At 42.5% G+C, this 22,587-nt stretch overlaps 2 protein-coding genes across 2 annotated transcripts in view; one reads left to right on the top strand and one right to left on the bottom strand.

Moving 5' to 3' along the window:
• Positions 1 to 15,862, top strand: part of LOC143106164 (D-amino-acid oxidase-like) — a 97,066-nt gene extending 81,204 nt beyond the window's left edge. Inside the window, exon 10 of the mRNA XM_076270372.1 lies at positions 15,737 to 15,862. Coding sequence (XP_076126487.1) covers positions 15,737 to 15,862 — 126 coding nt within the window. The remainder of the gene's footprint in view (positions 1 to 15,736) is intronic.
• A 1,903-nt stretch (positions 15,863 to 17,765) lies between these two features.
• Positions 17,766 to 22,587, bottom strand: part of svopa (SV2 related protein a) — a 104,613-nt gene continuing 99,791 nt past the window's right edge. The window contains exon 16 of the mRNA XM_076269714.1: positions 17,766 to 21,998. Within this exon, the coding sequence (XP_076125829.1) occupies positions 21,786 to 21,998 (213 nt within the window). The 3' untranslated portion in view covers positions 17,766 to 21,785. The remainder of the gene's footprint in view (positions 21,999 to 22,587) is intronic.

Here is a 22,587-nt window from a genome sequence, read left to right as displayed (position 1 = left end):
AAACACTGTTACATTTGTACCGCTGTTACAATTGTACCAGTTCTCCCCTACATTAAAACAACCAGCGGATGGTGGGCGGGTGCCGTTTCGAAAATTGGTCAAAAAACTTTGGTGTTGATGGATGGCTGATGGATGATAAGTTTTGCTATGCAGTTATGGTTGAAATAATAGCCCATCAGCGCATCTCTAGTGTGTGTGCCTCTCTCTCGCTCAGAGGGGAGGGAGAGGCTGAGGGTCGATCCAGCATGGATTCTAAACTCTGTGGTGGATAGCAGGGGCGCCTGCAGGATTAAATGTTAAGGTACGCACAGACATCGGAACCCGCCCCCCAAAAAAAATAACAACACAAAAAAAGTGCATAACAAGCGCTAACATATTTGAACGGAACTGATTTATTGAACGGATTTATTGAACTGATCGATCTAATGGGCACCAAGTTGGAGGACTGTGTCTCAGCCTGGCCGCTAGCCGTTTTTTGACGGTACCGGAGACGGCTGGCAAGCAGAGGACGCCTGTGCATCATTGCATTTAGGCTTTTTAGAAAATGATTGAAATAAACTCATTTGTTTGAAGCTTCGTTTACTAATTTTTATGCTGGTAATCGCACACGGTATGGTAGAACTACTGACTGATAGTTGCTGTTCTTCAATTTGGAGGGAATCGACACTGATGACACACAGCGAGGGGGCAAGCGATACAATTCAATTTTTTACTTTTCCAGTAACCAATCAGTTGTCATGATCACTCACACACCCCGCCCCATCTACTAGACCGGTCTCTCTATCGCAAACCCCATCCCTGCCCCGCCCCCGATCACACACAAACTTCTAAACGCGTCTCTTTCTCTTTCTCTCTCTCCCCCCGCGGAGCTTGAAGGTACGCACAGTGCGTACGGCCGTACAGCTGCAGGCGCCACTGGTGGATAGGATCTACAATTAGGTGTTAACAATACTACTACGCTAGGTCGAAGTACTCCCAAGTGCTATTGCGCCACACATTGTAGTTCTCCGGTTTATTCGCTTGGAAAATCGCCACGTTTCACGTTGCGTGGCCGTAGCATTTCTATCAACTACTCGTGCAACTGTATTTAAGTCGGTAAAACGTGGATGTTTTTGATTACTTCTACATAGGTGCCAACTCTCACGCATTGGCCACGCATTTGATTAGTTTCACACGCTCACACGCCACACCCCCGATTTCTCACGCTGAAGTGTCAACCCGGTCGGTCAGATGCCTGAAAAATTAGTTTAGCCTATAGATCTACCTGTTGAGCCACGATTATGCTTTCAGAGACGGTGAGAGGGTTCAAGAGCACCCCCTGTCTGTGGAATTTTCTAAATTTTCTCTCATTTGCGATGCTACTTCAGAAGCTATCCCAGGCGCATCCCCCCCCCCCCCCCCCCCCGCATTTCCCCGGCTTCAGGTATGCTTTGAGTATTATTGAGTATTTTTCACGCTGAAGTGTCAACCTGGTAGGTCAAATACCTGGCAGATGAGGTTCAACTAAACTAAACCTATACATATGATATCACACATCATGTGAACGTGCTAAGCTTTCCAATGATATTAGCGCCAAGTTGCTGTGATAAATGGTTCGCGAGAGAATTAACATTGAACCGACGTGCAATTTAGGCTAATCATATTTGCATTTACCCATTACTCTCGGTTTAATATTTCACTAACCCTTCACACAACACGTGGAAAACCCTATTTCACAATAAACAGCAAACCTACCGAATACGAGGATATAAAGCATGCCTCTGTGCAATAAGTGGTTCCTGAGTAATCCGGTTTTGAAATTGCAACACATTTCTACATAGCCTCATTGGGGCGAAATTATAATGTATTCTAATGTTAACTATTTGTCAGTAGGCCTACACACATTTTTGTAAATTGCTCAGCCATAGATTATCCCACTATCATGGTTCTTATATTGTCAGGTTCCAGCCAATCCCATTACAGATAAATGAATATATTTATATTGGCATGCTTCCTAGTGACATTAATGCAAAAATATGAAGAAAATCAAATAACGAGACACAAATATTGATATAAAGCCTGACATAAGCCATATGCAAACATTCACATCATGCAGATATGGGTACATCCTGAAAAAGGAATATCATGTAGGCTATAGGCTATGGCCATTACAATGACCAATATATTATCTTAAATAAACTAGCTGAATAACACAGGTGACCACTTCTGCATAATTTCATGGAGTGCTGAAATGTACACACATTTCTGAACTGTGAAATGTAGCATATGTTTTTGTGGTTGTGAACTTATTGCAATATCACCATAACTATTCCACCTGTGTGTGCATGGTTATAATTCTGAAGTGCAAAATAGCTTAGGCTACAGCACAAATATTTCCATAAAAATAAGCAAGTCTGACCTCTGAATTTATTTTGAAAGTGCATCTGATTGATGCAAAATATACAAACATTTCTTAAATTCTTACAAAACACCCACCCACTCTTTAAAATTGTTAGTTTGGACCCCCCACCCCCACTTTTGCCGTGTGAAATACCAGTGCTGTTTTCAGCATCTGTTTAGTGCTTCATTGTCATTTTCATTGGATTCTCCCATTTTCGCGTAAATCGCTCATAAAACTTTTGTTACACGCATTCTCCCATTCCGCTTCTGTCACACACACAGTGACAAGCGCCAAATCCCCCGCAGTGTTGAAGAGATCAGTCGTCCCCCTCACTTTTGATAAGGTAAAAAGCCTTATAGGTATGCCAAATAAATAATAACCTATAGGTTTACGCTAGGCTATGTAAAACTCCCCATTAACAGCATCACGTCACTAACCACAGCTAAGACTGCACAATCTCTATTCACTCTGTTGGATATCTGAAGCCAGTTTGTCTACTTAGATACTGTAAATCCTCAAATTATGGCCGGGGTCTTAAGACAGTACAGGCCTTTAGGGGCAGGATTGTATTCGAGACAGCCCTTTATTTCTTATGCGAGTTTTATTTTGAGACATGCGTTTCTTGGAGCGGCATACTGGTAGGCCTTCTAAAGCATGACATTTTCGGTTTAGTTTGATATTTAATTTACTTTTGGACTGTTTGATTATATTGTTAAATGTTGGGACTGATGGGCACTGAAATCTGGGGAGGTATTTGATGATCACTATTACGTTCCATGTGTCGGGATTTCAAACAAACCATCCGCTTTCATACGTTCATTGAACGTCCGCGGTGCTGTAATGGAAACCTTATTGCGTAGCCAAGTAGCCTATTGAGTTATTTTAAAATTATGCATGATTTACTTTTTATTAATTTCGTAGGCTGGCTTTATTTTGTTATATAGAAGTATCTAAATAACCTGTTAAAATGTACCAGAATTCAGGAAATTGCATCTAGTCCAAAAAAAAATTTGGTCCCAGGGATGGATTACTGCACGGGCCTTCCGGGCCCAGACCCAGGGGCCCAAGGTGTCAGGGGGCCCTGAAGCCCAAGCCTTTGCATGGAATCATTGCCTCAATATCAACACATCAGGATGTAGGCTATGAATCTGATTGAATTTAGTATTGCCCATCCCCAAAATGCACCAGAATACAGGAAATCACATTAAACTAATTAAAAAAATTCTGGGGGAGTACCCCCAAACCCCCCTTCCACATATACGACAATTAGTGGGGAGCCCTTAATACATCTGGGCCCAAGGGCCCGAAAGCTCATAATCCGTCCATGCCTGGTCCCTACACCTGAGAACCATTGATGTGCGTTTTTTTACTGTACGGTATAATGCTGAATGAGCCAAAAAAAAATTGACACAGCAAAATTTTGGTTGGCCCCACCAAATCTCACTCCAAGGTTTTTTGAAAAGTTGGCAGGCCTGCTTCTACGCTTAGTTGCCGTCAAAGCCCGCTAGCATAGCAACATGCTAACACAGTCCAGCCGCGCACCAGAGCGTTTGAGTGCACGTACGGACACGGGAGAGGTATGACTCAACTCGTGAAAGTTAAGGTAAGAACATATATTACTACTGACATTGGGTGGCGTGTTCCTTTAAAGAAACAGTTCATGAAGCATCCTACAAATGCAGGCTCATTTAACACAGAAAAAGGGTAGCCTGTCATACACTATGCCTGTTATTTTAGTTGGCTTTACATTCTGCTATGTTGCACATAGTTGTTCAGGTACAATGTTTTATCATTTGTGAAGAAGTCAAATTTGCCCTATTTGTTGTGGGCATTGTCAAGATTACCTCAGGGAGTGTAATCCAAACTGTTGTTTGAGACAATTTAAAAAAAATAAAATAAACATGGCACTTTTTCCCTAAATTAAGTTGAAGTATTTTTCTTATTTTGCACAGACAATGTTAACATTTGGAAAGCCTTGTTGCATTCAAGAATGCATCCAGTGGGGCATCACAATAACATTAAGCATGTTGTGTTAATTCCACAACAGGAGATATGTGATGTTACCTAAATTAGTTTTGAGGAAAAATAACCCACATATCGACATCGGTATCGGCTGATATCGGAATCGAAATTTGAGAGTTGGACAATATCGGCATATCGGATATCGGCAAAAAAGCCAATATCGGACATCCCTAGTTAACAGTATCAAAGGCTGCAGATAAATCTAGTAGAATTAATACTGATGACTGAGCAGAGGACTTCTGTCTGTGACTCTCAATGCTTCAGTCACAGACAGAAGAGCAGTTTCAGTAGAATGACCACTCTTGAAACCAGACTGCATAGGGTCTAGTAGATTATTCTGATGAAGAAAGTCACAAACTTGCTTGAAGACCACTTTCTCCAAAACCTTTGACAAGAAAGGAAGAAGGGAGACCGGTCTGTAGTTCTTCACCTCAGTTGGATTAAGTGTACTTTTCTTTAGCAGAGGTGTAACCCTAGCCTGTTTAAAAGAATAAGGAACTATTCCAGAACTGAGTGAAGCATTAAATACATGTGTGACTGCTGGTAGAACAGCGGGTGAGATAGACTGTAGAAGAGTGGACGGGACAGGATCTAATGGGCATGTTGTTGGACGACATCGCTGAAGCAATTGAGAGACTGCTTCCTCATCAAGAGGAGAGAAAGAGTCAAATGATGCGGTCATACTAACACAAGGCAAAGCCCTCCTTATAGGAGCATCAAACTGAGCACTTACTTTTTCAGTGAAAAATGTTGCAAAGTCATTTGCTGACAGTGAAGTAGTTGATGGGGGTGGTGGAGGATTGAGAAGAGATTTGAAAGTAGAAAAAAGTTTTCTACTGTCAGTGGCGCTCTCAATCTTGCTTTGATAGAATGCCTTTTTTGCAAGTGTAACAGTGGATGAAAATGATGACAGCAAAGACTGGTTCACTAGTTCACATCCGTAATTTGCAAACAGATATAATAGCATAATAGAAAAGCATGTTTGGCGAAGTCTCTGGCCAGGGTCCTGAAGTGATTTGCGGGATCGTGCAGGAGTCAACTGCGCAGGCAGGAGTCGTACAGGATTCCGCAATACACCCCCTTATTCTTGAACTATGGAAGACGGGAGGCGTAAGGGGAGGTGGTGGGTTGCAAGCGGAGTGACGCCGATGCTGGAACTTCGGCAGATAGAGGCAGACTGCGAATAAATAACCTGTCTGATTGAAGGAGGCGTGGCAAATTCCGTCGTGCTCCTCCCGAACTTCCGTTTGTTACAAACGCCATTTCACTAGTTCACATCCGTAATTTGCAAACAGATATAATAGCATAATAGAAAAGCATGTTTGGCGAAGTCTCTGGCCAGGGTCCTGAAGTGATTTGCGGGATCGTGCAGGAGTCAACTGCGCAGGCAGGAGTCGTACAGGATTCCGCAATACACCCCAAAAAATGCATTAAAGATGAGGGACCCTATAGCCAGGACCACGCGAACAAATTCGACGCGAGAGCGCGAGGTGCGCTAATTCCCTCAGATCAGAGAGACTTGATCTGATATAAGAGTGATAGGCGTAGACGTCGGATAGGCGAGGACCACGGGCGAGAGTTTTGAGCGCTTGATCGGACAGGCCGTTATTTGCCGCGTTGGTGGCTGCACCATAAAATATGTAACGGCCTGCTGGGATTCCGATTTGCGTTAGAACAGTGTTGAGCTGCGTTTGAAAGCGAGTAACGGAGCGTCCGTAGTCTGGAGGGGGGATCTTTCCATGCGATGGAAAAACTAATTAGCCAAATTGTATAGGGCTGCAGGAGAGAGTAGATGTTGAAAATGACAGCCCAAACACGCGCGGTGTGAAGTTCAACATCTAATGCACCCCAATGTTTAGTAGGCTAGTAAGGCCTAAGCAATTAAAATAGGCTGCTGTAGCTAACTGTGGTAGCTATAACGGCAAGAGAAGTGATGAGCAGCAACACATTATTAGAGAGGATTCCGAGGAACAGGGCAGAGCTACACGCAGGTGCAGGTGCTCCCTTGGTCAGATAGGCTATGCTGACACTCAATGAACACAGAGGAATGCGAAAAAACTCCGACATTTAAAGGAGAAAAATTCCTTCCTTGCCCTCTTGGCAATAAGCGACAGAGCAACAGCTCCTGTGTATCAGCTGTCTTCATTGAGTTAAAGCGATGCGCCATTATTTGTGATGACCACATAGATTAAATTGTATTACTATTTAATGTAGACATGGTCTCAGATGAGATGCCGATACGGTAGCCTATAGGGTGGTGGCACCAATCCAGGGAAAGAGGGGTGAGGGAGAACCAGGGACGCGGTCCCTGGCTGGGGAAAAACGCGGGCTCGAACGCGGTTCGCGCCGTCGGGAGATGAAGGGGAAAGGGGAAAAAGTAGCGACGCGGTCGCTACGGGGGAAGGGAGAGGAGGTTGCGCAGCACCCTAGGTAGGCAAAGAGAAAGGTGGGGAGGGTTGATTAGCTGGAAAAAAAGGCCGTAGTAGCGGAAGGCAAGGTAGAGGGCTGCACGCGGGCTGCCATAACTTGCTGCGTTGAGTGAGCAGGGGGAAAGCTGTTTAGGAATAGAGAAAGAGGCCGCAGTAGCGGAAGACAAGGTAGAGGGCTGCACGCGGGCTGCCATAACTTGCTGCGTTGAGTGAGCAGGGGGAAAGCTGTTTAGGAATAGAGAAAGAGGCCGCAGTAGCGGAAGACAAGGTAGAGGGCTGCACGCGGGCTGCCATAACTTGCGGAGTTGAAAAACATGTTGCATGAACAGAGGGGGAGACGCCGGAGAAACGGAGCTCCGCGCTGCGGCGCTGGTGCTCGGTTGATCGGCTATAGTAGGAGAGGAAAGATAAACTGATTGTTGGAGGAGGCGACGTAGGTCTGCTTTCCTTGCGAAACGAGGGCAATCGATCCTACATCCAACTCTGCTCTAATTAAAGATATGGTCCGCGGAGTAGCTCTCCTTGCAAGCGGAGTGACGCCGATGCTGCAACTTCGGCAGATAGAGGCAGACTGCGAATAAATAACCTGTCTGATTGAAGGAGGCGTGGCAAATTCCGTCATGCTCCTCCCGAACTTCCGTTTGTTACAAACGCCATTAGTTACTAAGATCATTTCCATCTCTGGATTTACGCCATTTCCTCTCAGCAGCTCTAAGTTCCTTTCGTACTGAGACTATTGTTACATCCCGGTCTAGGGCTTGTGGGATATAACAAAAACGGGCAGACACAAAACTTAAGAAAATGGTGTATTTATTAATACAAAAAAAACCAGTATGGAAAAATGTCTAAATTAAGAAAAACACGGCCTACAAATTAGGCCTCGGCGGCCAGGCGCTCACTCCTGGTCTCTCACCCCAGGGAGTGAGAGAGATGACGGCAAGTTGCTCGGGCAAGGCCCGAGGCTGGCCCTAGTGGCAACGATGTGCGGCAGCGACGGTGGCAACGAACGATCCCCACAGCTAGCCAGCGAGAGACCGAGCTCAGTGACGTCAGCCCCCTTTTAAAGGGCCGGGCTACCCTGACGTCATAGGGTTTCACACCACCCCTCAGCTGCAGCCAATCTGCCTGGAAGCACACAACAAAAGTAACAAACACACATAATACACAAGACCCACAGGGTCGTAACACCCCCACCACCAAAAATCAACATCTAATGTTGATCACATTCAACTGGTTAGTGAGTGAGACACCTGCACAGGTACTAAATCTCCCATGATGTGTAACAGAGAGATGTTAGGCCTAACCCACAGCCATATGGTGACAGTGGTCATCGGCACAGGAGGGAGTATCTGAGGAGAGAGCTGGAAAAGACACACTCAACCTCTGCACATCCTTAACACACAAAGCAGACAAATACATACAAAGATTTTGGCAAAAGACAGGCACAGGACAACCAGCAGTCTTCTGTCTCATAGGGATTTTCCTTTTCTTGCGAGATCTCAGAGACTTATTGGCTACACCTCCCATCCCAGAAGCTGCAGCGTGGCAACTAGCCAAAGTGGTGTCAGTTACATGCGCAAGCCTGATCTGATTTCCGTCTATAGGTAACGACGAACGAACTTCAGCACCACCGGACATGGACAGCGACCGAGGTGCGAAGTTGGCGCGAGGTGACGCAGACTGATAATTAGCAGACTTTAAAATGTCAGGCAAACCTACAGGGTGGATGTTCTTTTCTGACTGGGATGCTGGCAGGACTTGCGAAAGCCTAGAGTCGAAGTCAGAATTTTCTGTTATCGGAGTCAAACCGTGAAACCTTATTTTCGAACTAGGGATAACTTTTCCCCCAGCTAAATCGTTACCCAAGATAAAGGTTACCCCTTCCATAGGTAGCTTCGGAAGAACCAGAGACCAAATCACTTTCAAGGTGCACAGTGTGTAATGGGACTTTTAAAACTCCGAGCTCAATTCCCTGGACTAGCACATCAGCGCTACAATACGTCTCCTCAGAGAACGGCAAAACAGAAGCAACAATAAACGACTGGGCTGCACCAGTATCGCGTAAAATTTTGGCAGGGACACCATCCCTCTCAAGCCCTGAGAGAGACACCATCCCCTCCAAAACAAACGGATCATAAACTTTGTCAATTCCCCCGTGTGAATGGTCTAAACTTAGAGTGCGCACCAAGCCAGCACTCTTCGAATGTTGTCGCTTCGGAGACGAGTTCTTCCTTTCCAGAACCGGACATACTGCAATGAGGTGGCCAACCTCATGACAATAATAACACTCACGAGATTCCCCTTCCAAAGATGGCTTACTAAATTCTGAATTTCTCCAGCTCTGCTTCGGACTGGAAGGCCGAGCTGAAGAACGACGAGGCAGAGAAGAGAACTGAAACAAACTTTTGTGCGTGAGAACAAATTCGTCTGCACAGACAGCAGCTTGCGCCAAGGTTGTTACCTTTTGATCGTTCAAATACATTGCTACTGTCTCTGGAATGCAACCTTTAAATTCTTCCAGCAAAATTAACTGACGAAGATGTTCTTTCGTGTGTGCATGTTGTGACGTGCACCACCTGTCAAAAGCACTCTCTTTCTCTCTCGCAAACTCCACGAAAGTGAAGTTGTCGGACTTGCGAAGGCCACGAAATCTCTGACGGTAGGCTTCAGGAACCAACTCGTAGGCATTTAAAATTGCAGTTTTAACTGTGTCATAGTCCGAACTTTGTTGCACGGTGAGGGCAGAATATACAGACTGTGCCTTGCCAGTCAAGACAGTTTGCAATAGCAACGTCCAGACTTCAGCAGGCCATCTCAACGTAATGGCAACTCTCTCGAAATGCGAAAAATATTTCTCAACCTCACGTTCGTTGAAGGGCGGAATCATTCGAGTGTTGCGACTCACATCAAAAGGTTGAGCTGGGGGCAATGGCAAAGGAAGACCAGGAGCAAATGGAAGGACATTATCGGGATTTCTCAAGGGAGCATGTACATCAGACGCATCTGAAGTATTCAGGGCAGCCGAGAGTAAAGGCGCGGTGTCAATCTCGCCCATCGGAGCAGCAGAACCTGATCCCACAGGAGCCGACAATAGGCCTAGGCCTAAAGCAGAAGGACGAACAGGAGAGTGAACAGGGGAGTGAACAGGAGAGTGACTTAAATCTCGAGAGGGAACTGGAGGAACTGGCTGAGCGATGGTAAGTCTCTTATCCTCCAATTCTATCTCAAGCTTTTTTAGAAGAAAGTTACGCTCATCGCGTTCGTGTTCGCGCTGACGCTCATTCTCCGCTGCTTCGTGCTCTAACCTTTTTAAATCAAGCTCGTGCTGAATCTCTAATTTCTTAATTTCAAGTTCTTTATCCAATTCCTTCTCTTTAACCACCCAATTTTCTCGTTCAGCACGTATGCGTGCCGCTTCTAACTGTAATTTACGCTCTTCAAAGGAGTACTCTCTAATTTTCAGTTCCCGATCAGAAGCATTGCTCGCAGATGACAACACAGGAGAAACTATACCTTCTCTAGCAGGCAGAATATTTTTAACGACTAAACCTAAACCCACAGCTTTAAGGAGCAATTCCTTACGCTTCTTGTCCTCTGAAGTAAGTGTGATTGAAAAATGCTCTGCAATTTTTTCTAATTGGTCCTTAGTGCAAGCCGACAAAAGATCCTCGGAAGGACTTTTAATAAATTCTTCAACCGCAGACATTGGGACAAACACTGCCGAAAAATATAGCCGAATTAACTCAGTCTGCGGTAGTCAAATTTAACAAATAACGACCAATTTCAGTCGTTCACAAAAGGCTTATCTAATTTCTAGGCTACCCCCTCTAACCCAAAAATGAATGCTCGGACCAACAGCTCGGGAAAAATATCAGAAGCCACGAAAAAAAAGAATTTGCCACTTACTGCCACGAACAGAAAACAAAGGCACTTGGCTACGAAGCTGCCACCAGACGCACACAAGCGAAAAAACGAACTTCAAAAAATGACAAAAACAAAAATCTAATGTTAGTCTGCCCATCTATAATGTGCTCAATCATTTAACGAAGCAACGCTTTAACCAATACCCAGACTGGGCGAAGCTCTGGACCCTAATACCCATAAACTAAAAATAAACCTAATTATCTTCGAAGCGTACCAATTGGAAGTTCGCAATGAACCTCCCCCCGGGGTTGCTTCACAAAACCACCACCAAATCAAAAAAATAATCAAAATACTAACTCACCAGAGCCTCTTGGTCGCAAGCGCGCTTCCTAAAAAAAGACTGTTACCACATCCAAAACAATACGACGGCACGACTAATGGCGGCCTTACATTGTACGATTTTGGTCTGTTTTCACAGTCGGCGACTAAATTTCCAAAGTCGGACAGAAATCATGGGAGTTGTACTGGAATCGCGGCGCGCTCCCGTCAACTAGATCGTTTAGTGTAAGGTGCCAATCTTAGCGGTTTTAAGTCAGTCGGAGTCAGTCCTTTTCTAGTTTTGCCGTTACGACAATATTAAACATGTTTGATATTATCGCAAGTCTTTCTAGTCGTGGCTCATGCAAATACTGACGTGAACTATAAAAACCAATAGTGACCTCTCTTCAACATCAAACAGGAAGGGGCAAAGTAGGCGACAGCTGTAGCCTATATGATTATTTGTTATTCTTATAATATTTGTCATTTCTTATACATATTTAGTCGGCTCTTCCACGTGTAGGAACAACTCTATATCGGTTAGGGATGTCATGCATGAAACAATGCTGCAGAAACACGAAAATATGGCTTTGAATTTAGTAGGATATCATTTCAGTTCCTGTTGATATCTATTGCACGATGGGTAATAATTTAAAGGAATCTAGTTGCAGTCTTGTAAATAGTGACCTTGCAAGATCCCCAGTCATTGCAAAATCATAGTCTGTGACTTAAAACTCTTTTACTTGTCTTTAGATGTGAGAGGGTCTGAGACTGTAGTCTTTCAAAAATCTTTTCCAAATCTTTGCAAATCTTTCCAAAGTCTGTCAGTGTAAGGAGGGCTTAAAGCGATACAAAAACTGGAGGTGGGGAAATTTAGGCCCAAGTTGCTAAATTGGGAACAAAAAACCGGATAGAGCCCCCATTTGTTACATCCCGGTCTAGGGCTTGTGGGATATAACAAAAACGGGCAGACACAAAACTTAAGAAAATGGTGTATTTATTAATACAAAAAAAACCAGTATGGAAAAATGTCTAAATTAAGAAAAACACGGCCTACAAAGTAGGCCTCGGCGGCCAGGCGCTCACTCCTGGTCTCTCACCCCAGGGAGTGAGAGAGATGACGGCAAGTTGCTCGGGCAAGGCCCGAGGCTGGCCCTAGTGGCAACGATGTGCGGCAGCGACGGTGGCAACGAACGATCCCCACAGCTAGCCAGCGAGAGACCGAGCTCAGTGACGTCAGCCCCCTTTTAAAGGGCCGGGCTACCCTGACGTCATAGGGTTTCACACCACCCCTCAGCTGCAGCCAATCTGCCTGGAAGCACACAACAAAAGTAACAAACACACATAATACACAAGACCCACAGGGTCGTAACACTATACTGTTCGTCAGCCATGGATGGCGAGGTTTAGAACGAGTAGGTCTTGAGGAAAGAGGACATGCTGCATTCAGACAAGATGCCAGTGTAGAGCAGAGAGTCTCTGTAGCGTCATTAACCTCAAGTGCCAAGAATGAGCTAGGAGTAGGTAAAGCAGATGTTACTAATGTTACAAATGGTCGCTTGAGAGGCTTCTGAGATTACGCCGGAAAAAAATTATCGGAGGAGGAGCTGCTGGGTTATCCAAGAGACGCACATAGAATCTGATAAAGTGATGATCCGATACATGTAATGGATTAACCAAAATGTTGTCTGTATTACAGTTACGTACCAGAATTAAATCAAGATCTTTACCAGCCTTGTGAGTAGGAGGACTGTGGACACGTGTGATATTAAATGAGGAGAGTAAGGACAGGAAGTCAATTGAAGACGAGTTATCCAAATGAATATTAAAATCGCCAAGGATTAATAATGGGCATGCATCCATTGGAATAGCAGACAGTAGAATGTCCAACTCGTTCACAAAGTTCCCAAGTTGTCCTGGAGGGCGATAAATAACCACCAAGTATAATTTGTATGGCTCAGTTATCATGATGGCATGATATTCAAACGAGTTGTGGACCTGAGCAGGCAGCAACTGTGTAAACCTCCAATCATCATACATGGGTTTAGTTAATGATCAGGCTATAATAATACCACACACAGTGGTTGGTTTAAACCGGCACATTTACAGGGGCTTTTGTCGGGACTCGGAATGTTATTTTAAACACGTTTATTTCCTCTTTTGCTCTCTCCGAGGTAGCCTGCCGAGTGTAATGGATGCCAGCTAGCTTAGCTGTGCGTGTGGAACGTTAGTAAACCTCACTCCCGACACCTCAACAGTGCTACTGGCATGCGTGCTAGTAGCCTGGGCTTTAAGCTCAACTGTCAGCACGCTCGACTCCGATCTGAGGTGCTGCTGTTCGCGGGTTCGAGTTCGGGCGTGTGCAGGGCTGATTCACGCAGGTTCAACACAATGCAGGTTTGGTGCCGTGACCTGGATCGGGAGTGAACGGGACGAATGAAGGCTCTCTCGCCCGCCCCTACTGCCTGTAGGAAGAATATCCCACTTGCAAGTTCGGTGTATCCTACCCGCCGACCTTCAGTATCACAAAGTCTCATACATCGCAAGAAGCAGGATCTGTTTACATCCTGCATCCCCAGCACAGAGGCAGGCTAACGAAACGCTAGTGATTGTTGCAAACGTGTGTAAAATGGCAGAGCTGGCGAATAAGCAGCGAAAACCCTTGACGGAAGATGCAAAGAAAAAGGAAAAGAGCTTCAGACCGAGCGAGGGCTCACACACATATCAAAACGTACAGACGGTAGGGGGAGCTTCATAGAGAAAAGGCATCAGGCTTGCCTGGTATCCCTTTAAGCAGCCTTTGGAACTAGCAGTCAATGTATCATACATTCACAACTGTCATCCTACTACTTCTGCGTGTTTACTGATAGGCCTACTTCCTCTTTCATGGTCTGTGCATCTCTAGGATGATGATATTTTGCATCCTCCAATATTGTCACGTAATTCACTATCTATGAGGTGAATTTTTATACTGGGATAGTCCTAGTTAACCTGACCCTAGCCAGAGCTAAGCGGAACGACATTCATCTGGCTAGGGCAGGGATGGGCAAACTACGGCCCGCGGGCCGGATCCGGCCCGCCAAGCACTTTCATCCGGCCCGCCGAGCATTTCATTTAGGCTATTTATCAGGCTGCTCGCTATTTTTTTCCTGCGATAGACGTTGGTTAGCTTTACTGCAAACTGCTTTTCACTCTCCTTAGATAACGTTTACAATGTCAATGTCAAAACATCATGTTAAATAGAGATAACATCATGTTAAACTAGTTAACTCTTAGTTATCTCCTTTGCAGCAGATCTAACGTGAACATATGCAATCCATTTAATTGGGAACGCGTCTGCACTCACGAGAGGGAGAGAGAGCCGCAGGTTCCAGCTGGCTTGTGATTGTTGATAATTGATATCTCCTCCTTATAAGAAAGTTTTAAAAGGAAATCATGAAGGCAACAGTAGTTCCCACTACTGACCATTTAAAAACTGTGAGAGGGCCCAGCCGTAGGTACAGCACTAGCCATAGTGGAGCAGGCAGAAGATCATTGAGAAATAAACGTGAATTAAAGCGACTGTCTTAAAGCGATAGTGTACAATTTATACATTTGTTAAACAGCATAAAATTAGCAGTATTTTTAAAACAAATTAGCAGTATTTTAAAACAAATACTTTTCATACTAAATTATAAAATGTTTATTTTTTTAGGCGTGTGTCGTGGGGGGGGGGGGGGGGGGGGGGGGGTTGTGTGGCCCGCCGGCCAATTTTCAAAACCTAATGTGGCCCTTGAGCCAAAAAGTTTGCCCACCCCTGGGCTAGGGTCAGGTTAAGTCCTAGTAGGTTATAGGCTAACAAAACAGTTTTTAATACGCACATCCAGTTATTTTATTATTCAAAAGGTCATCATTGAGTAAACTGCAGATTTTTCAGTGATACTTAGACGGCAACTAGTGTTTTACTTTATCTTCAACCTGGTACTGGTATAGGTCTCCTGAGTAGGTTTAACAATGCAAACTGTCTAGTACTGTATATTCAGAACAAAATGTTTCAGTCATTAAAACAATTCAGTAATGACCTCATTGTGCAGTAGCAATGCCTAGGCCCTACCATCTGACACATGACTATCCTTTTGTTTTACATAGTAACAGGTAGTATTAACTGGTGCATTGAAGATCATGTAACAATCAAACCTCCATTAAACGTTATTAATTATGTTCTATTTTGAACATGTCATTCATGTTGGTTTTTAGTTGGAGTGAATTAACACCAAATTAGCACCCTCTTTAAACGTTGGAGATGTTTTTATTATTGTGTTTGTATTTATTATTTAACGTTACGTTTTTCCCTATTTTGAATGTGTCATATGTTGTGATTACACCTGATTACAACGTTTAATACACATTTCCAAATAGGGTTTCTTCTACCGGTATCAAAAAACATGTTTAGAGAACGCAGTGTACAGTTTTGTTGAACACCAAAATACAACCTAAATCAAATGTTGGATTTGATTCAAATAAAGTGTTTTGCTGGGTGTACCGTGGACCGTGGGTGTATTTAAAATATGTGGTTTAGTGACAAACTTACTGGGTTGACACAGCCATTATTACAAGATGAAGAAATAAAAAAGCCATTGCAAATATTTATGATTTATGTTGGGACAAATATGTTAATCATGACAGTTTTGTCTATACATGTGAGTTATTAGTTAAAATGCCCCAACAAATGTCGTTATCACAGGTTATCCACAACTATGGCCATGGAGGCTATGGGCTTACTATTCATCGTGGCTGTGCCCAAGAGGCTGCAAGACTTTTTGGGGAGATCCTGAAGCTGAAACAATGGGAGAAAAAGTCACATCTTTGACCCAGCAGACCAACAAAGCAGCATTACGTTGATATTTTAATGTTAACATAAGTGAAAATGAAGGTTTTATAGAAGGTTTTAAAGATTAACACAGAATTATTGTTATTGAGACACATGAACCAAACAAACTGGTAAACATGGGGAAATTGAAGTAGAGTAAATGTCAATAAGAAATAATTCCATCGGTTTTTAGATGAAAATAATATCTTAAGTTGTAACATTAATTTAATTATGTTGTTTAGAATGATGTACCATGGAATTTAAGAGAACTAAGAAAGTATTACGGGGGTCATCATCATATTCAGGTGTATGCTTTACTTACTGTACCGATGGAGTGTTAAAAGAGCTGTATAGATAAAAAATCATCTGAAATTGGTCAGCAAATTAATCAGGCTTTTGTCTGTGGATTTATTATTCTGACACTATTTTGAATATGACTTGCTCCAGTCTCAACAGCAATTTCAATTTCATTTCACTTATAGAGCGCCAAATCATTACACATGTCTCATGTCGCTTTACAGAATGTTAGACAATCAGAGAAAAGAAAAGAAGGCCCATGGGTAACGGGCGAGGAAAAACTCCCTAGAATTGGAGATACATATAGAAACCTTGAGCAGATCCACGACTCAAGGGCCTGACCCATCTGCCTAGGGTTGTTGTACAGCGTGAGGCATGAAAAGTCCATGACAGCACTATGCTATATACAGTAGCAGCATAACTAAGGCATGGTGAAGGGTAGTCGACACCAGCGCAGGTATGGTCAGTGACCACCATCGCACGCATGACTGGGGTGCCGGTCACACAAGGACATTGTAGGGTGGTCCATTCCAAAAAACCCTGAGGTGGGTGAAGTTCCACAATGCACCATACCTAACTATGGGAGGCACTAAAGAGGTATGTTTTAGGTCTAGACTTAAAAATAGGGAGGGTGTCTGCTAATCGAATTGAGGGAGAGAGATTATTCCAGAGGAGGGGTGCGCGGTAGCAGAAAGCTCTGCCTCCTACTGTAGTTTCTGAGATTTTTGGGATTACAAGAAGTCCAGTATTCTGTGATCGTAGCGGTCTAGATGGGTTATATGGGACTAGGAGATATTTAATATATCCAGGTGCCCGGCCATTTATGGCTTTGTATGTTAGAAGTAATATTTTGAAGTCAATGCGACTTTTAACAGGCAGCCAGTGTAGAGATGCTAGGATAGGGGAAATATGTTCACAGCGCGTCTACTCTCCATATGCATCTCAGTTCTACACATACACTCAAGTCTCTCTCATCTCTGTTCATCCATGTGCACTGGCCACAGCATTATACAGCAATAGGTTATGTTGCTTAGATACAGTTAAGCTACTTGGGTACATTGTAGACAAGTAGACATTGTAGACAAGTAAGGCCTAAATATTGTAGCCCCAGTATCTATTAATGGCCTATCTTAAATTAACATGTTCAATTTAAGTTCCTGCAACAGTGAATAGTGGATACATTTGTGTCCCCTTGGAAAAATATGATATCCGTCCGTGAATTGGTGTCTGCTGCCAGGTCTGTCTGTAACTCTGAAGGAGCTGGCCAATAAGCTAACTTCCCAACATGTTGCCGTGTTCCTTTAAGTTGCATTCAGTCCAAGCTATTTGCTTTCCCCTTTGTAGGGGTTTTCTCCACCACTCTGGGGGCGGTACGCACAATTATGACTAGATGCTGAATATATCTATGGATTGAATTGATTGGATCATCTTTAATGTCCCCATGGGGCAATTTGGTTCACAACAAGTAGCCAGCACAAATACACTCAATCACATAAAACATGAGATAATAAATAAGGACATAAATACAAATTATATAATCAAATATAATCAATATTCAAAATATAAAATCACATAATACTTGTGCTTAATCACAAATATGGTCCAATCTGAATGTAAACATACAATGATGGCAAGTTGACCGTTTGTTAAAAATAACACCAACTGTTAATGGGACAAATGATCTTAGGTCTCTGTTAGACTTAGCCCGCTAAGAAAAGTGGCAGGAGGTAAAACTCTGAGTGGAGCAGGTGAATAATGTTTGCCAAAAGGCCATTGCCCTCTGTGTGGCTCTGACCTCATACACATACCCTGCTGCTGAGATTAGTGACAGATATCTTCTGACAGAGATTAACAATTTTACCAAGTCTATTTTTGTTTGTCACACTCAGGTTGCCAAAACAGCAAATCATAGCAAAAGTTAAAACTGACTCAATAAAAGATTAGTACAGTTGTGAGAAGTGATCTGTCATCATTGAATCCCTTCAACTTTTTGATTGACCTTTTTATAGCTGGAGTATTGGCATCGAATGTCAATTCATCATGTTAGATGTTGCCATGGACAACGTCATGGTCATGCAGGAGACTGACAATCACAGACTCATTAGCATATTCACATGGGTTTCTGTGACCTTATTGTAAAAAAAAATGGACCAGCCAACATATTGCCAGATTCAATGTCTGAAAATCGCAACAGCCTGTGAACTAGACTATGGGGCTGCATGCAGTTGAAAGCTGATGAGAAGTCAACAAAACATAAGCGCATGTGTCCAGCAACAGGTGCCCAGCAACAAAGTCCAGCAATGTCCTCAGCCCCCTTGCTTGGTTGGTATTGAAATTAATTCGGGTCAATTATGCTCTGTGTCATGGACAATAGACTCCTCTTCGCAATACACTCAAAAATGTATCTTTCATGTGGTATTACATTAGAAGAATCTTGTACCCAGTTCACTAAAATAGCATTAGTTTGTGTGGGTGGGTATTAACGCATTGCAATGTGTGTTAAACAAATGAAAGCCCCAGCTAAAATGGTAGCCCTGTCAAGTATTTTTTATTACATTTGTCTTACGGTTATAGTTTCATAGTTTTCCTTAGTAAATAATTCTGTTTATCCCCAGAGACAAGAAATACTTTTTTCTGATTGGCTGACAAGGTGACTAATTCTATATCTGGACATCTTTGAAGTCTGGTAAAAAGTTGGATCACCATTCAATTTCAATGGTCTTTTGAATTAAAATAACAACCATGGTATGACGGTTAAACTAGGCAGCAGGCTTCGCAACAATGGAATCAACTGTAAACAAGCTACCTACCCATCGTTATCAGTCAGTAACCAAAGAAAGTAGTACAACAAACTCAACAAGTCGGATTATCTTTTAAAACTCCACTTCACATTGTAGAGTTCTTTGCCTCCACCTCGTCCATTAATTGTGTATATATCGGGACACCTCTGGGCCATTATCCCTTACATAGATATCTTCACAGCATAAACATCTAAACAGCAGTCACGTACACACTACATGACACAGGTAGGCCTACTTAATTGTAACAAGTACAAATAGGCTACAAATACACAAGTATTGCATTACAACCAAGAGCTTTCTTTTTAAATTTACCTCTGCTCAAACCATTTATACCATTTATATTAACATTATGGCCTCTTATGTCTTATTATCTTATGTCTGGCGCATCAGAGTGCCAGGCTGATTGCAACTGTTTTTGCTAGTTTGTTGCCAATGCAGTTGATCAATATACCCCCAGACGCACACGTTATGTAAATAGCACGAGGTGTGGTCAGGTGCAGCCATCACACATTGCTATTTTGATGCCACTGAAAATGATGATGCCACTTATCAAGAAAAACTTGGTCTGAAGTGAAAAGCACAGTATGCTATGGTTATTTTGAGAGCGCACTGTCAAGAAGTCTTGCTTGTGATCTGTCTAGTGACGAGACCCAATGAGACCCTGGTAATGAAATGCAAAGTAATTGGGGTAAGTGTTGTTTTTTCAGGCTGTTTTCGTTAATAAATAACTGTTTTGGAAATGTTTTGTCGTGCAATTATTAGGTGAGTACAGATACGTACTCTGCTTGCCAAACACATGCACCTATTTTAGCAATGAAAGCTTTGGTGGAATACTACTATTCCAAAGAAAATTGTGAGTGCAAGCAATGTCTTCTGCAGAGTTAACTCGTCGTCATAATACCAACACTCCTTGCTCTTAAAGGAATGGCAGATGGCACCCTCATTGGTTTATTGGATGTTATGCCCATAATTAATTAAGAAACATAATAACAACCCTTTTGAACCATGCGCCAGACGTCAGATCACTTATTCAATTGTCAAACTAGCAAAGTGGACTGGACACATCCTAAATGCACTTAAACCACATGCTTCAGACCATGCGTCGTCAAAATAGGCATTATAGTATTAGCATATATTCTCACAGCTTCATGTGACAGGAACATGTAGCATTCTCAGTTTCACCAGGTGATTTCTTTTCATTGACAAACCTTGACAAGACCACTGCAGTGTCAAATTAGATTGCATGGATCAATTAGCTGTAGTCAAATGACTACTGTGAAAACAATATTACCCAGTTATACATTTAATGCTTTATCTGCACCAGGGCTACATTGTCCTGAGACCAAGCCTCAGTGAGATTGTAGGGAGCAATTGACACACATTAATATTGAATACATTTTTTGCCTGTTTGCTCGGTATTTTGATCTATTGACAAATTTGTATTTGTTGCTAGTGAATGCAAATGTGAAATGTCAATAACAATGGAAAAGTACCAAATACAATTAAAATACAATAGACCTCAACAGTCCCGCCCACAACCGATTCCAGAAGTAAGAATTCAATACAATTTCTCCATTGACAATTGGAGTATCAACGTAAAATCCTAACCGTCCATGGTAGACTTAAAACCAGCTTCGACATGACTAAGCGATTGTTTATGCTCATATAGACGCCAGACGCCCATTTTCACGAAACTTGGTGGAAATGTCTAGCATGAAACTGCAGATTCAACCCTGTCAATTTCTTTGACTAAGAGTAATTCACGAAGCATTTTAACCCTAAAAATAGCACCTAAGTCTGGGACGGCTTAAAAGAAGTCGAGAGGACTCCTAACTCCCTAAGACCTATTCACAAATAATTCTGAACCGCTTTTAGTGGCATTTCACGTCGCAATGTTTTGAAATAACGGTTACAGGAGCTCTCAATTGCGAGGGAATAATTGTGCATTGTAACTAAGGGATGCAATAATTAAACAACAACTAAAACCATAATTGTATGTGAACTAGATGTAACATCTCATTTAATTGTTTCTCCTCTTTGCAAATGTAAATACAGATTCATTTAAAACATGTTGCAAAGATATTGCATCAATCCGTAGTGTATTTTTATTATGCTACTAGGCTATTTGCTTTGTCTTACTCTTTTATTCATTTGGGCTATTTATTCATCATCTTCCATCCTTCGCGGTACTTGAGTAGCGCATGCATTCTAACCAGCAAAGACCTGTCACCTGTCACTCATCGTCGTAGGGGAGGTTTTTACCATCATTCCTGTGTTATGATCATCAGCCAATCAAGGTGGTCACTTCAATCAAGCTTGTGCATGAGTAATGACGTCAACCATAGCAACGAAGACTCACTCTTAATTTAGGAGTTGTCATTTTTCCTTAGTAAGAGTAAGTCTGAAAGGCTTTGTGAATAACTTTTAAGAGAACTCCTAGCTAAAATCTTTTAGGGCGATTTATGAGTACTCCTAGTGGTAAGATAAAATGCTTTGTTAATACGGGCCCAGATATGCTTCAACATTTCATGGGATCCTCCTTGGGATCCATGCAACACATTTACACCAAGGTTCATGAAAAATGGATCTAGTTTTTTAAAAATCCTGCTAAAAAACAACAGCAAAAACACATGGATGAGAGGTAATGATGAAAACCACCTTTGTGGATTTAAACATACTGATGCTGATCTATGAATATCAGATTACATATGGTTGATTGACTGGAAGATATAACACTTGACACAAACAAATAAATGAGCAAAATCATTCATATCAAAATAAGTACATGCTGATTTTTTGTGTCTCTTCTCTTGTGTTTTGTCTATTCAGTCATTGGGGTTACAGTTTGGATTGAGGACACCACCAGGACTGTTGACAGAGTCTCGACCCATCATCTCTTGGCCCCACTCGCAGTGGCTCGACTCCTGCAGGCCCCGGCCTGTGGTCTCAATAGGCAGCAAGCAGGAGGCAATTGCTGCCAGCAGACAACAGCAGCAGTATACAGACAGGGTGAGATACACCGATTTTTCCAACATTACCTGAGATAATAACAGAAAGCACATTAAATTACAGAAGAAATTGTTATGCCAGGACTACATTTCAGATGAAGTTCCAAGTATTTATGATGTCTGTACCACAAGATTTAAGAAAAGTTACAAATATCATGTATCGAGGGTGCATACACTTACAAATGATCCATATTTATTAAAAGGTAACCTTTGGATACTAGCTGGTGTGCTAACTTGTTTTAAGGGTGTTTGACATTACATACTGTTTTGTGAGAATAGATTCCAGAGATTTGGTAACAATTGATTTCATGCCAATACATTAAAGGAGATTATAGTCCCAAAGCTGCATGCAAGTTCTGTTGGCATATTCTGAATCAGCTGGACAACTGCACTGTTCAGAATTCTGAATGGCCAATTTTACCAAATTACACATAGTGTAGAAAGAAAGGGATCACTATAGCTGTGGACATAAAACATGCTGCTGTATACCAAGTTGGCATTCATAAGTACAATCAAGAACATGTTGTGTATTGGGATTGTATCTTAAATAACCATTTGCAGAAGAACTAAAAAATAGATGTATTAATAAGTACAGTTTCTGCACGAAATGTCAAGTATG

This window comes from Alosa pseudoharengus, unplaced genomic scaffold, assembly GCF_046254945.1.
Source record: "Alosa pseudoharengus isolate Yale_2024_CS ecotype anadromous, Long Island Sound unplaced genomic scaffold, YU_APseudo_1.1 YU_APseudo_1.1_scf_6, whole genome shotgun sequence".
Taxonomy (NCBI): domain Eukaryota; kingdom Metazoa; phylum Chordata; class Actinopteri; order Clupeiformes; family Clupeidae; genus Alosa; species Alosa pseudoharengus.
The sequence above is the reverse complement of the archived record's forward strand: the minus strand, read 5'-3'. Positions and strand labels throughout refer to the sequence as shown.